The following is a 14,249-nucleotide window of genomic DNA, read 5'->3' on the forward strand; positions in this document are numbered from 1 at the left end:
GTTTGAGCTGAAAGCTTACATGGCTGTTTATTATTTTTATTAAGCTTGACAAGCTCATATTTTCAGAAGATGCTTGATTACTCTGCTTAATTGTACTCACGTGGAGGTTATTTTCTGCTGCTATTATTAGGTGACATGACCAAGACAACTGGATGAGTAATTAGAAGTAATCATGATTGTTGCTAATCTTGTAAGAATTTTTCCTTCTCTGCTACTTATTCCTTGTTTTTTCATTTTCTTCATTAGAATTGCATGATAAGAATGGCATTAGAGGATGACAGAAACAAATTGTTGATACACTGTGTAATGTTTTCTGATAGACATGAAGTTTATGAACCTCTTTAACAAATGGATCTGCAGATAACATCTGGGAGAGAAAAATTTCATCAAGGTAGATGATCATTTACATTGCTTACAGGAATGTGGTTAAATTTATAGGACTTCTCTTACTTTTATTGCATTTTTCCTTTTGAATAAATCAAAATAATGACTTAAAAATTCACATATCATGAAAGAATCTGGGGAATCTGTTTGATTCCCTAGGGGATATAGGCAGGAAAAGAGTTATAACAGTGTTTGGGATGAACATGTCTGTGAAACAGATGTTAATGTGTTAGAATTCATTGATTTAAAGCCCTTAGACATGTCAAGGTCATGGTTAAAAAGGATTACCTTGAGGAGGTATATATTGTTTCCTGAAAATGTGGTTCCGATGACACTGCGAGAGACGAGGTCTGGATTTTCACTGGTGATTTGTTGAGTCCAAGCCTCTATCTACCAAATGGAATCATTTGTGGATTAATGTGACATTCTTGGTTCAATTCCCAAAGCAGTATCTGTGTAAATCGTGTGCACGTCGTACCGTTTCCCAGTCGTTGTACTTCTCGTAACTGTGTCCAGTTGCGTACACCCTGCTGTCAAGCTGAGCCTCCAGCACAGATCCCAGGTTGCTTATCAATACCCTGTAATAAACCAGAGAGGGTGCTTCTGTGAACAGAGCCATGTCTCCCAGTGAATATATGCAAAAGCCCAGTCTCCACTTTAGCAGATGGCACAGGGAGTCAGATGTTTCCTCTGATTGTTCTTGATGCTCTTCAACTTGAGCTACTCATCACAAAGCGCGAGTAAATCACTGAGAAGGATACTGGAGACTGTGAGCGAAGCAGGCTCTTCTTTGGCTCAGACTTCACATGTTTGGGTGTCTTTGTACCTTAAACTCAGAAAATGGTTTCCCTGATACCTGGGGCATTCTGGGTCAGGGCCTTGGGCTGCCACACAGAGGCATGCATTCAAGCCCTATCTATGGTCTTTCTTCCTCAGGACTTTCCTGGCTTTGGTACTGAAATCTCCATGTCACAGGAACCTTCTTAGTCCAGGGTAAATTGGGCTAGCTGGTCACCTGAGGCCTTTCTCTAGGCTTTGAGAAAAATATCTTTCTGCTTGCTTTTCTTTTGGCTGGTTTAAAATAATATAATAATGGTTCTGTAGTGAGGTAGTATAAAAATTGGTGACAGAAACTTTGAGGCCTGCTTATTTCTATAAATGACTGTTCAGATTCAAGTTTTTATTATAAGAGGCAGGCATGAAGGTATGGGTATGTGTGACCTTGTTTCTCCTGGCAACTTTTGAGTGGAAACTATGTTCTGAAGGGACAAAATTTTATGAGCATTAATGTCCTTGATCATGTCCTTGGTCACTGTAAATATTATGGGCAGTAGCTAGTTTGTAGAAATGTCTGTCATCCACAGTCAAGCCTTGAAAGGTTTTTATCTGACACACAGAGAACTGCAGCCGCACATCAAAAGTCTACGTCTCCTCCGGCAGCCCCAAGGGCATTTTGATGAAGTATGTCAGGGACATCTTCTGAATCTCTCTCCTGGTCTCTTCTTCATTTGGTTAACTTGGACATGAACTGGTGTTTATGGGAAAAACAGTAAATTAGTACTAAATGATATTTGTTTCCTAGCAAGAGGCAAATACTATCTTAAGGTAGTATTAAAAAAAAAGAAAAGGGAGAAGTTTTAAAGATTTATTTCTGGGGAAAGAAAATTTCCCATTAAGTACTTTCGTTAGTATATTTGTTTCTCTGTCTGCTGTAAGTTACCACAAATGGAGTGGCTTAAAACAACGTGAATTTAATATTTTACAGTTTAGAAATCAAACACGGGTCTCACTGGGCTAAAATCGAAATGTCAACAGGGAGATGCCCCCGTCTGAAAGCTCTAGGGAGAATCTGATTCCTTGCCCTTTACAGCTTCTAGAGGCTGCCCACATTCCTTGGCTCTTTGCCCTTCTCCTCCATCTTCAGAGACGGTACCAGCAGCTCAAGTACTTACGTTTCATCACTCTGACCTCCTCTTCTGCCTCCCTCTTCCGCTTGAAAGGACCCTGTGGTCAATTTGTATTTATCTGGGCAACCTTGGATAATCTACATATTTTAACTACAGCTGCTTAGCAACCTTAATTCCATCAACAACCCTAACTTCTCTTTGCCATTAACATAACATATTCATATACTTGGGGGATTGGGATGTAGACATTTTGGGGGGATAGTCAGGAACTACAGTTAGGAACAGTTGTATTAAGTGCTATAATTAATTATATTCAACACCCAAAGTGAATTGCTAGGGAATAGGGTGGAATTAGAAAGAATCTAAAATTAGGAATCAAAAGGTCAGAGTCATAGTTTTGCCTAACATGTAAATTGACTTCAGAAAAGTCATTTAATCTCTGGCCCTTAATTTTTATAATTTTTAGAGTCAGATATTTGATTAGCTGGTATCCAGTGTCCTTTTCAGTTCTAGAATGCAATAACTTAATTCAACTCCATAGACCTTGGTCATTTACATAGATGTCTTCCAAGGTTTATCAAAAAAAAAAAGTAAACTATAGTAAAGTTGCTGGTTACCACCCTCATAAACACCAAGGAAACATCTAGAATAGAGATAATTTAAATATAACTAAAAACAAATGAAAACAAAGCAAGTAAAACAAAAACCTTGAAAATTAAATATCAACAAGCAGAAACCTTTAAGAAAACAACTATATTCCAAGATCATCAATTTGAAAGAACAAATCCTGCCTAACAAGGATGAACTTCTCTGATAGAATGGCAAAACTAAAAATCCAAGAGGAAATGGCAAATGACGTCTGCTTTCACTTTAACAAGATTTTCCACTGTTAGTGAGCAAATAAAATGACCGTCTTGGTCACATGGCTTCTTAGAGGGGGCCCAGAGAAAAGAAAGCATCAGCTAACTGCTCCTGGGCATTGTACAGCCTCAGGACATTCTATTGCCTTTTGTTTTCAAGAACAGAAGCACGCTGGTTTCTGACTACCAGGACCGGCTCTGAGTGGAGGGAGAAGTAGAGCTTCTATAGCAAACTGCAAAATCCTATCTTTTGCGTCCAATCCTCAAATTCAAATTATTTGGGAGAATAAGTGACTGTGGAGGTTGCTACTTAGTTTGGTACTAAGAAGAGACATTCCGTTAGAGTTATTATTATGTTAAATATTACATATTTCATCAATAATCAGGACAAAGAAGCATAATAAAACCAGTTAGATTTAAGATGGCACCCAAGAGTAAAAATGTCCTCTAGTAACTTGCAAACGAGTATCAGAAGAAGGTTGAAATGTGGTTGCTGACTTTTGCCTGAAGGTGGGGGGATTGACCGTAAATGATACTTCCCAGTCCTATGATTATTTGATATTATTAGATTTAGGGCAAAGCACTACTTTAACTATATTACAAAATATTATTACTAAATAATGAGCTTCTGTTCTACGAGATTAAAACAATGCCTCTTAATGTAATAGGAACTGCATTACAACTCCAAAATATAGAGGCATGTACACTATTTTATACTTTTGTATGTTTCTTTTATAGTGCTATCCAACTTCTTTTTCTTTTTTTTTAAACATGCAGGCAAATTAGATAACAGGGACTCGCAACAAAGCCCGAAATAACAATGTCTGAGGAGGAGAGACATGACTTAATTTTCTCCCCTTTTCAGATTCCTGAAAAACGGAGCATTTGGTCAGTTCCCAGACTACACACCCATTGCTGTTGAAGAGCATTACTATGTACGCATTGTTATCCAAGGACACTTTCCTGTTCGAATCTGAAATATGCTGAAAAATGTTATAGGCAGATAACAATAATCAGTCTCTTCTTAGATTAGATAGGGCACAGACAACCTTCCTGCAGTTTGTAGGAAGGAATTGTGTGAAGGCCCACCCACTGAAAGGTTCTGTCAACTTGGCTTCAGTACTGTTAAGTTGGCGATTTACATCATCCAATTTCTGGTCTTTCTGTACCGTGGGTGTGACATAAGCATTTAAAAATAGGTTTTTTTTCTTGGTGCACACATTTTAAATTTTTTCCTGTGGTAATTCAGAATCTGATTAAAACTACCAAATGATGAAAGTCTTGGTGAAGGAGGTTGGGACCACTGAAAAACCGGAAGAGCTATTTTGGTGGAACTTGTGAAGTAGATGGTTCCTGTTATATAGAAAAAGAACTTCAAATTCTTGCCGGCAGGAAGCCATCTAAATACACATTAGTTACCATGTGAGGTAATAATGGGAAGCACAGGGACTGCTTGCAGCCCTGGCAAGAATATTGCTGGTGTGCTTCTCCAGGATTTCTAGGGACTTATTATTATTTAATATTTAGAAAATCATATGCTCAAATGTGCTAAGCAAAAATTAACAAGATCTTAGCCCTCAGGGAATGTCCTATGTTCTACGTGGGACAGCATTCATACACAATTCCCCAAAAGTTTACCCACTAAAAAAAGGACATGAATTTTCCACCTGGTAAAAGGAGATTGATATGTGATTAGAAGCTGATTTACTGCTTCGTGCTGTGAGCAGAATTAGGACGTTATTCGGGTGGCTAGAGTTATCTTATGGTCGCTCATCTTCCTTTTGGTTTTCTTAAAGAATTGTAAAGAAACTTATCTTTTTGAGTATTACTGAGGGCTCCTAAAGGCTAGGATTTTAGAAGTCCTTCCTAGTGTAATAAAAAGAGCAAAATATCACAGACATGAATCTTAATCACATGTTGAAACTTAACTGTATTATGTCTTTGTTTTAAAAAGACAGTTGATTCTTAAGGTCACATTTTGACACTTCCCTCAGGCAGAAGCAGATAGCTAAGCTGTGTAAAGCACGATAATGGGGTTAAACAAAACAGTTTCTGTTGACCTTTAAAAAATGTATAATCCACCTCTTTGTACAACAGTAAACCATAGCAGCACTCACAGCAATAATAAGACCAGTTACGATTTATTTACATATTGTTTTATTTCATCTTTACAATAACCTTCTCTCAAGAGTAGCATTGTATATATCTTCACTTTATGAAGATATGGTTATAAGGATCCTTTCCCTAGAAGGATGAGGAAACCAAAGCTCGGAAAGGTTAAACAAATGATCCAAGGTCACACAGCCAGGAAGTTGCAGAGCCAGGATTTAAATCTTGTCTGATTTTTCCCAAAGCATTTGTTTGTTGCATTATGCTGCACCCCTTCTCTTGATGGAAGTGCACATTTTATAGGTCACAATTCTGACCTCTTTACTAGTATAAATACTATTCTATATTTTAAGATGTGAAAAATTATAGAAAATTTCTGTTAAAATTATGTAGGTCACATTTTCTCAAAATATAATGGAGACTTGAGCTTGTGGTAGGGAATTGGATAAACATTTGAATTTTCAGGACTGGAGCCTGAGACTGTCTCTTTGCTGCTTGCTTATCCACTCTAGAGGAGAACTTCTGCTTTAGACTAAAGACCTCACTTCTTCTTTCCCTCAAGTGCAGATTGAGGGAAGTTCTAAGCCTTAGCATATAGTCTGTTCTCTGCCTAGAGCATGACTTTTCCTTGTCTCTGTCTGGCCCACTCCTTATTTTTCAGTTCTCAGCTAAAGCCTCATTTCCTAGGATGGTCCTCCACGATCCCTAGACTTGATCTATTCCCCAGTATCTCCAGCTCTTTACGTTTCTTGATATGTTATGCATATTGCAATTCTTTGTTTAAAGTTCATTTTCCTCTGAAGGATGTGGGCTGTATCTGTTTTTTTGGTACTTTTTATATGTAGGCCCTCACTATTATTTGTTGGATCAACAAATGGACAACTGCCTCTATTTAGGGGGACATCCTCATCTTAAAAGGCTTAGATGGACCAGTGTGGTATTTGGGGAGGAGATGTGGAATGATCAGCTTAGCCAACTCTACTCTAGGCCTTTGGGGAACCACTTTCCTTTCTTTCAGTCCTTCTCTCCCTGCCTTCTCATACCACTAGAGATAGTTGGGGGCTTTGGGAGGGAAAAGAACAGAAAGACCACTCAGTCTGACTCTAGTCTGGTCCTTAATCTAAAGGAGCATGGAGAACCCTCATGGCTCACAATAGGTCTGGTGCTCACCTGGAAAGAAGACTTGATATGATTTGGGGCTAAAACTGTGTCTAGCTGATAATAGAATATCCACTGGTTTGGCCTACAGTCTGTATGTCACTTGTAAGCCAGTATCAGTTCAGATATTTGGCTAAAGATTTGGGATATGAGAGTCAAAACTGTTCTTACTAGAGCAATAACTAAACACAAAATCTGCTAGACCTGATGTCTTAAGATCTGGAATTCAGGGCCAACCCTGCCATGCCTTATTTATCAGGCCCTGAGGGAGCCTGGTCTTGGTCTTATTTTACCTTCCCAGGGTTTTTCAGAGACCAGGATGAGAGCATACATGGGAGAGAATTTTTATAACTATGAAACATAAACTTACTCATATTGTAGTTCATTTTGCTTCAGAAAGTCTTCCACAGTGAAAATATCTTCTGCTTTAACATGGAAGTCAACTGTAGTATGAGTATTGACTTGTATGACAGAATCTGGTTTCCAGAAGTCAATCTAAGTAAGGAACAAGATATATTGTATTAGACATGTATAATTCAATGGGTAAATCATCACCAGCAAGCACACTGTTGCTCTATTCCAGTGAGTTATTTTCAGACTCAAATTATCCATGAAATCTCTTAAAAATATCTCCTTTGAGTGGACAAGAGTTGGAATCAAGCAGTTAGATGTCAATAAAAGTGTTTACACATACATACATACATAGCATTAATTGATTATCAGCAAGCATGAAGAATGTATAATTATCTCCCATAATGTTAGTTAATTGCAGTATTCTACAACTGCTCTTTTCTATTTTTTGATTTTTCTAGAGCAGTTACTTACTGTGATAGCAGTGTTTTTGGTGATGGATAAATGTGCTGAATGAATGATGATAAATTAACTGGAGCCACAATATTTAGTAGAGAGAAATTGAGCTTTCCCTTTTACTTTTTGTTAGATTTGTTTTATGAGTTTATCTTGGAGCTCAGCGCTGTACAAGTCACAGTAATGTGTGGAACCAGGAGCATCCCTGACCTGTTGAGGATCCATCAGGGAGGAAAAATGTATCTTTCTGCAGTGGTCATCTTGGTACCGTGGTCTGAAACAAAATATTCTCGAGGATCCAATAATGTGCTGACATTTTCATTTGTTCAAATATTCATCAGCTATTACTGAGGACCTACTATGTGCTAGGCTCTGTGCCTCAGACTAGGAGTACACTAGAGAGCAAATCAAAGATGGGGACATTTTAGAGAAAATTATGCACAAAAGTAGGATGACATATTTGATAATTCCATTGTTTTTCTTTGTGAATGTGTGGTTTCACATCTCCCTTTTCCTTGGGAAAGTACTAACCAAGGACATAGTGCCTTTCATAGGTGTCTTTTTTTCTGTTCTTTCTTTGAGCTGAGTAAAGGCCTAGAAGCCTGTGGTGAGCCTGACATTGGGTCTTTCTTTGCCAATGTGTCTCACCCAATACCTGTTTAGATGTTTATGAGCTAGTCTCAGGCTGAAGGTGTGACCAGTGGTGATGTTTAGGACCATTGCTTTGGAGCTTAGCAGGGAGTTTGGGCAGACTTAGTGGTTGTTAAATAGAAACTGATGATGTACAATATTAAGATGACCCAATTTTAGATAAACCTGTGGAGAATCCTGTAGCCTATATTCTGTTCTGGTAATCTTCAAACCATTGTAGATGTCTAGAATGTGCTGAATCATGAGTCAGTGTCGTAGGGAATGTCAGGGCAATAGAAAGCAGGGATATTAGAATTACACAGAAGGAATTCCAAAAGTAGTGTGTGCTGTGGGGGAAGTATATGCACATCATGATAAGGACTGAGAAAGCAAGGGGCTGGTGAAGAATTCCAGTTAGCCAATATTGTAAAGAGAAGAGCAATGAAGACAAGCACATTATAAGAGAAAGTATATTTTTAAAAGTTAACTCTGAATTTGTGTTCCTAATAAATGCCTATCATTTCATGGGGGGATGGGAGAGGGAAGTGTGTTGTTATTATAGACACAGAGGTTTAGAATTGGTGAAGCACATGAAGTCCTCCAAGCATCTGTAGTCAAGTTGGCCGTGCTCCGCCCGTGCTCAATGCTGCAGCCTTTGAGCACGCTCAAGGGACTGCCAAGATCTGCATCTCAGTGCTTGAAAGCTCCCCCAGACCTGGAAAAGGCCAGGCTAACAGCTTGCAGCAGTCAGGAAGTGCCAGAGAAATGATTCCTTCCAGAGAAGTGCTTAACCAATGACCCTAGAAAGTAGGTGTCTAAGTGCTCCAGTTCTCATATTTCTCAGGTGGAATAATTTTGAATCCTGTTATTTGCGCCCTTTCCTAGAGTTTCTTTGTAGGATTAAGCTCTAGTCAACCTCTGTGGTATCTGGCTTAATAGTGCCCACTTTGTTGGCTGCTCTCCCTTTTCTGTATCTCTACTTATGCTTCCTGTGCTTTCTAAATGAAATCTTTCTCCTGAATATTTGTCTAAAGGTCTACTCTAGAAGAACCTATATTAAGATGCTAGCTTTCCACTTAGAGTAAAAAAAATGCCTGCACAACATCCTTGGTGATGGGTACTTGAATATATCTAGCACCGCTTCAGAACAGCCTAATTGCCTTATGGATGGTTTTATTTCTGATATTAATTGAAAGTTGCTTTCCCTAGACTCCTGACCTCTTGCCTATCTATCCTGGCTTTGCCAGTGAGAGAGAGAGAGAGAGAGAGAGAGAGAGAGAGAGAGAGAGAGAGAGAGAGAGAGAGAGAGAGAGAGATTGATTGATTGATTGATTCTGTGTTGAAGAAATCTCATAGGCAAGTTTGACAGAAGACTCATAGACCCTAACCTGAAGTCCCTTAAAAATTTCAGTTTGACAAGGAGAAAATTGGTCAACAAACATCCTAACATACAATGTGATGGAGTCTTGCAAAAATGATGCAGACTTGCTGACTTGGAGTTAGTCCCCAGTGCATCTTAGGAGAAATGGAGCCCCAAATCAGGAGCAGCACTATAGCCTCATAGATGTTTACAATGCATTAAGTAGGGCTACAAATAATAAAATATTGGTACAGGGGATAAATATAAATTTCAGAAGTTGCCAACACCTTGTGAATGAGATCTATGTTTAAAATATGGAAGTGAAATAAAATATAGGATATGAGATGTGGGGAATTGAATAATATGTTGAAGAATTATAAAGCTGAAGTTATAAAATTATAAATCTAGGAATCTGAGTGACAAAGAACCATAAAGAGCATTTGTTGGAAGATAAAGAAGTATCTTTAAGTGATAGCACTGTGGGAATGTCAACTTAATCAGCCAGCTGGCTAATAACTACAGAGTCTTTCCTAAAATATATTACAAAACCAGCACAAAAGCAAGATAAAGTAGTGTATTGACCTTAAATTCTTTTAGGAATAAGATGGATATATAAAGATGAAATACTAGTTTTGGGGATTTTGGGTTCTTCACATATTTACACAAATTTATTACTTCACACTGCATTTGACTATAAGTGGAGCACATAACAGACTCTTCATTCATCTTGATGGAATTTTCCTTTCTTGTTGGAAAGGAAAATGGCTTCTACTCGAGGCCTGCTTCCAGACAGCAGGGAAGAACTTACAAGCATAATGGGAGTGATGGAAACACTGGAAGGCTGTAACCATGTTACTCTGGGCATAGATAAACATGCACCTGAAACTGGAGAAACAGAGTTCAGGAAAGTACTGAGAAAAAAGAACAGGTTTTGTGATGAAGATCTCTAATAAAAGAACAAGGAGATAACATAAAATCTTTACTCTACAATTAAACATGAAAAGAGTGAGGCTGCTAGAGTCCAGTGTGGTCACAGGTCTCTCCAATACATTCAGCTTTTAAAAGGACATGTTCAAAAGCCGGAGGAAGGACACATGGCCAAGGATGAATACAAAGACTAGATGCCCTTGTAGTGATCTTATCAGGAAGGCTACAGTCCAGAATATGCTGCACTTGCAAGACTGCTAAGGAGAGTAAAAATCCCTTTTCCAATCATGTGGAAATGCAGTGAATGAAGAAGAAACATGCAGTCCCCCTGCTTGGAGCTAAAGCATGATGTTTACAGCTGGAAGAGAGGAAGTAGCCGTGTTTCACTTTTGTTTGGCTTTTGTCTTTTCTTAGGAGTTATACTATCTCTTGTTTTTTCTGTTTCTGTTGAGAGGTGAAATTACCATACGTAAAGGATTTTTCTCATGTTTTGATTTGAGCAGAAATACCTTCTTTGGAAAGAACACTGAGGCCCAGGATGGATAAGGAGAGAGGGGACTGTACCGTCCATGTAAATTGCATTCAAAATCCTGGATCTAACGATGGTAATAACAAATGCTTACATAGTTGTTACTATATAAGTTCTTTCCAAGTGCTTCACTTATAGTAATTCTTTTAAATCTCATAACAATCCTGTAAGGTGAATGCTGTTGTTCTCCTTATTTGACAAATGAGAATGTTGAGCTCCAGAGAGGTGTCCAACATCCAGCTAATTAAGTGGTAGAGCCAGAAATTGAACCCAGGAAGTCTGAGTCCAGATTCTCTGCTCTTGACCACCAGAAAATGCTGAACTTTAGGTAACTAAAAAATACTGAGGATGTAATTGCAGGCCTTTCTCAGCAATCTTGGGGGAATCAGAGCTTGAAAGGATCACTGAGGAGTGGAAGGGGCACGTCTTGGATTTCATAAACAGGAAAACAGGTGAATCCCAGAGCTCCTGGGGCTGGGCATGGACTCTGGCAAAGCTGCAGAGTGAACTGGAAGCAGATGGATTATGAACGCTCAGAAAAGGAAGCTGTAATCCTTAGGAGCCAGCACGGTGTAAAGCAAGCATAAGTCAGGCTCAGTTAACTTCATGTTATTGAAAGAGACCTCTAGCCTGATAGAATGCTGAATCTGGATCTTAGCAAAGTGACCAAGTCTCTGCATTTATATTCTGTACAAGCCGGAAGGTGCAGTGTTAGCTGTCGGTAACACCACAGTAACATGGGTGGTGCAGCAAACTCATCCGAGGAGAGTTGGTTAATGAATCACTTTCAGTGTTTAACACTGTGTCTAGTGTGTTGGTGACTCGTGATAGATATTAAATGAATGAACCATGGCGGGGGCCTCTAATTCTGTGCTGACCCCTGACTTAATATTTTTCCTTTATCAGTGACAAAAATTAAAGTCAAGAAAGCATGTTTATCAGACTTGCTGGTGATGCAGAGTTGGGGGAAGAATTATTTTTCTGGATGACTGTATTCATTTTTAAAACAATTTCAACGTGCTATCAAGGTAAATTTTAGCAGAGTAAATCTAAAATCCTGCACTGAAGTTAAAAGATCAATTAGGCAAGTACAGAAGAAAGAATATCTTGCTTGAGGGTGATTCATGTGAGAAAAAAAGTAGCCTAATAGTTTTGATTGGCAATAGGTTTACTTTAAGCTAAGAGTATTTTATAACTGTTCAAGATACTTAAAAGAATCTTCAGCCCCATTAATAAATGTCTGCTTTAAAAATGAAGGCTGGCAGTGGTCCCACAGTATGTATTAATCAGAGCATACCTGGAGGTCCACTCAATTCTGAGAGCTACACTTTAAGAAAGAAATATAGACAGAAAGATTGAGCTATATTTAGAAGTGACGAGAATGATCAAGTGTCTGTAAACCAGTGCTAAGAGAAATGATGGAAGGCCTGGAAAAGATAAATCTTAGAAGGAAGACAGTATTTGGCTCAGCTAGGTCCACTGGGTCAAAGTTAGAGAAGGTAGCTTTCAGCTTTGTGTAACAATTAGAATGATTCGTAAGGCAAATTTACTTCTCTAAAACAGCAGTATTCCTACTATCCTTTTAAGTATTCAAACAGATTTTATTAGGGCTAGAAACCAGGGATGCTGTTTCTACTGAGGAAATTCAAATTTGAGTGGAAGGCTGGAATAGATGACTTCATATTCTCTTTCAGTTGTAACCTTCTGAATCTGCTTGGTTATGACACTCTCTACCTTTATCCCCTCTGTACATTAAAAGCTAAAAAAATGACTACAGAAAGATAGATGGATAGATGGATGGATGGATGGATGGATGGATAGATACTTAGGAGCTAGTAGACTATTTGGTTTACATATTCATGAAAAGACAGTTTGGACCAAGCTATTTGTCATTAGCAATATCTTCCTGCCACACTATGTATATAATTAAAAATGTCAGTTTTCATCCCATATGCAGTGGATTTTTTTTAAAGTAGCCTAGAGATTATGGTTTCTTGAGAGTCAAATGAAAGTATGGAAATCACTCATGCCTTTTTACCTTCCTTACTCATGTCACGTCATTAAGAGGGCCTGAATCAAGGTCATGAAAACTCAAGCTGTTTGATTTGGAATGAAAGAAAATCAAAGAGAACAGATGATACATGGGATGTGGAAATGAATTTCAAGTTGGATTAAAGCCCAGTTTTTCTGTAATATCCAAGTTGATCATTTTTCTCTTTTGCTTTAGAAGAGAAGTTACTGTATGTTAGATGTTCTATGACCTTTGCAACAGTTCCAACTCATCTAGTTGTCAGGCCCTGTCAGCTCTTTAAAAAGTTACCTTGGATTTATAATACTGTGGGGCTTGTGGCAATCTAATTAAGGCAGAAAAAAAAAAGGTATTGCAGTGCTAAATGTTTTTCAAGTTCTTATTTCTTGCTACAGAAGTGCTTTAGCTAATATTTCATGTCATTCTTTCTTTGATGGAATCACAGTGCTATCTAAGATTTAAAAATAAGTGTGAAGGAAACTTAGCATAGAATTGTTATTTACCTGCCTGATGCTGGTCAACTCACGGAGTAAGTTGATGTGATTTTCATCTTCAACATTGACACGGAACACCTTATCACTGAATGGTGAGATAACAGAAGAAGAAGAGAACATTTAAAATTGTGTAGTTGTTCAAGTATTTTGGCTAGCAAGGAAGTCACTTGCTCACTTAAACGTGTTGCTTACTTACCCTTCAAAATGCTCACCAGAATGGTGAGCAGATGCTAGGGTCACGGTTACGAGAATCAGGAATGCCAGCATTGTACCTGACTAGGTCTTCTGGGTGGGTTTCTCCTGCTTTTATAATACGGGTGTTGTTTATTTTCTTCTCCTGATTGAGAAGAGGCACTATCAAATCTTGATTAATGGTTTTCCTGGCATTGTTGCTTTGGTAGCTGTGAAAAGTCTGAGAGTATATCTCTCTCAACACCTGTGGAAACAGAGCAACTAATCTGAAGTTCAGCCTGTCTAATTTGGATGTCAGACCTTGAATAGTCTGGAGATAAAGGATTTTAAATAAAATCTATTTTGTTGCCCTTAAAATTTTTGACTTGAGTATTACATACAACAAATTCTATAGATTTAAGTGTAAAGTTTGATGAGTTTTGACAAATGTATACACCCATATAATAAATATCCTAATCAAGGTACAGAACATTTTCATCACCCTAAGAAGTTCCTTTGAGCATCTTTCCAGTCTCTTTCTGTACTTCCCTCAGGCAACCACTATTCCCATTTCTAGCTTCTTGCATTAATTTTGTGTGTACTAAAACTTTATGTAAATGAGGTCATATGGTATATATTTCTTTGTGTCTGGCTTCTTTCATTCAGTATAATGTTCCTGAGATTTATTGATAATTTTGTTTGTATTATTGTCTTGTTCCCTTTTATTAAGAAGTGATAGTTTATTGTATACCACAGTTTATTTTCTTGTTGGTAGATATTTACATTGTTTCCGGTTTTGTGTTATGAATAAAGCTGCAATAAATCTCTTATACAAGTCTTTTTTAGACATATGTTTTCATTTTGGGTGGAAACAAATTCTAAGA

General features: G+C 38.0%; 1 protein-coding gene across 1 annotated transcript in view; it reads right to left on the minus strand.

Annotated features, from left to right (window-relative positions):
* Positions 1 to 13,516, minus strand: part of CPB1 (carboxypeptidase B1) — a 31,025-nt gene extending 17,509 nt beyond the window's left edge. The window contains exons 1-5 of the mRNA XM_006187258.2: positions 13,391 to 13,516; positions 13,204 to 13,279; positions 6,789 to 6,913; positions 863 to 962; positions 673 to 774 (exon numbers count right to left, since the gene is read on the minus strand). Of these exons, the coding sequence (XP_006187320.1) occupies positions 673 to 774; positions 863 to 962; positions 6,789 to 6,913; positions 13,204 to 13,279; positions 13,391 to 13,461 (474 nt within the window). The 5' untranslated portion in view covers positions 13,462 to 13,516. The remainder of the gene's footprint in view (positions 1 to 672; positions 775 to 862; positions 963 to 6,788; positions 6,914 to 13,203; positions 13,280 to 13,390) is intronic.
* Positions 13,517 to 14,249: the final 733 nt, after the last annotated feature.

The sequence above is a fragment of the Camelus ferus genome, chromosome 1 (assembly GCF_009834535.1).
Source record: "Camelus ferus isolate YT-003-E chromosome 1, BCGSAC_Cfer_1.0, whole genome shotgun sequence".
NCBI classification, from domain to species: domain Eukaryota; kingdom Metazoa; phylum Chordata; class Mammalia; order Artiodactyla; family Camelidae; genus Camelus; species Camelus ferus.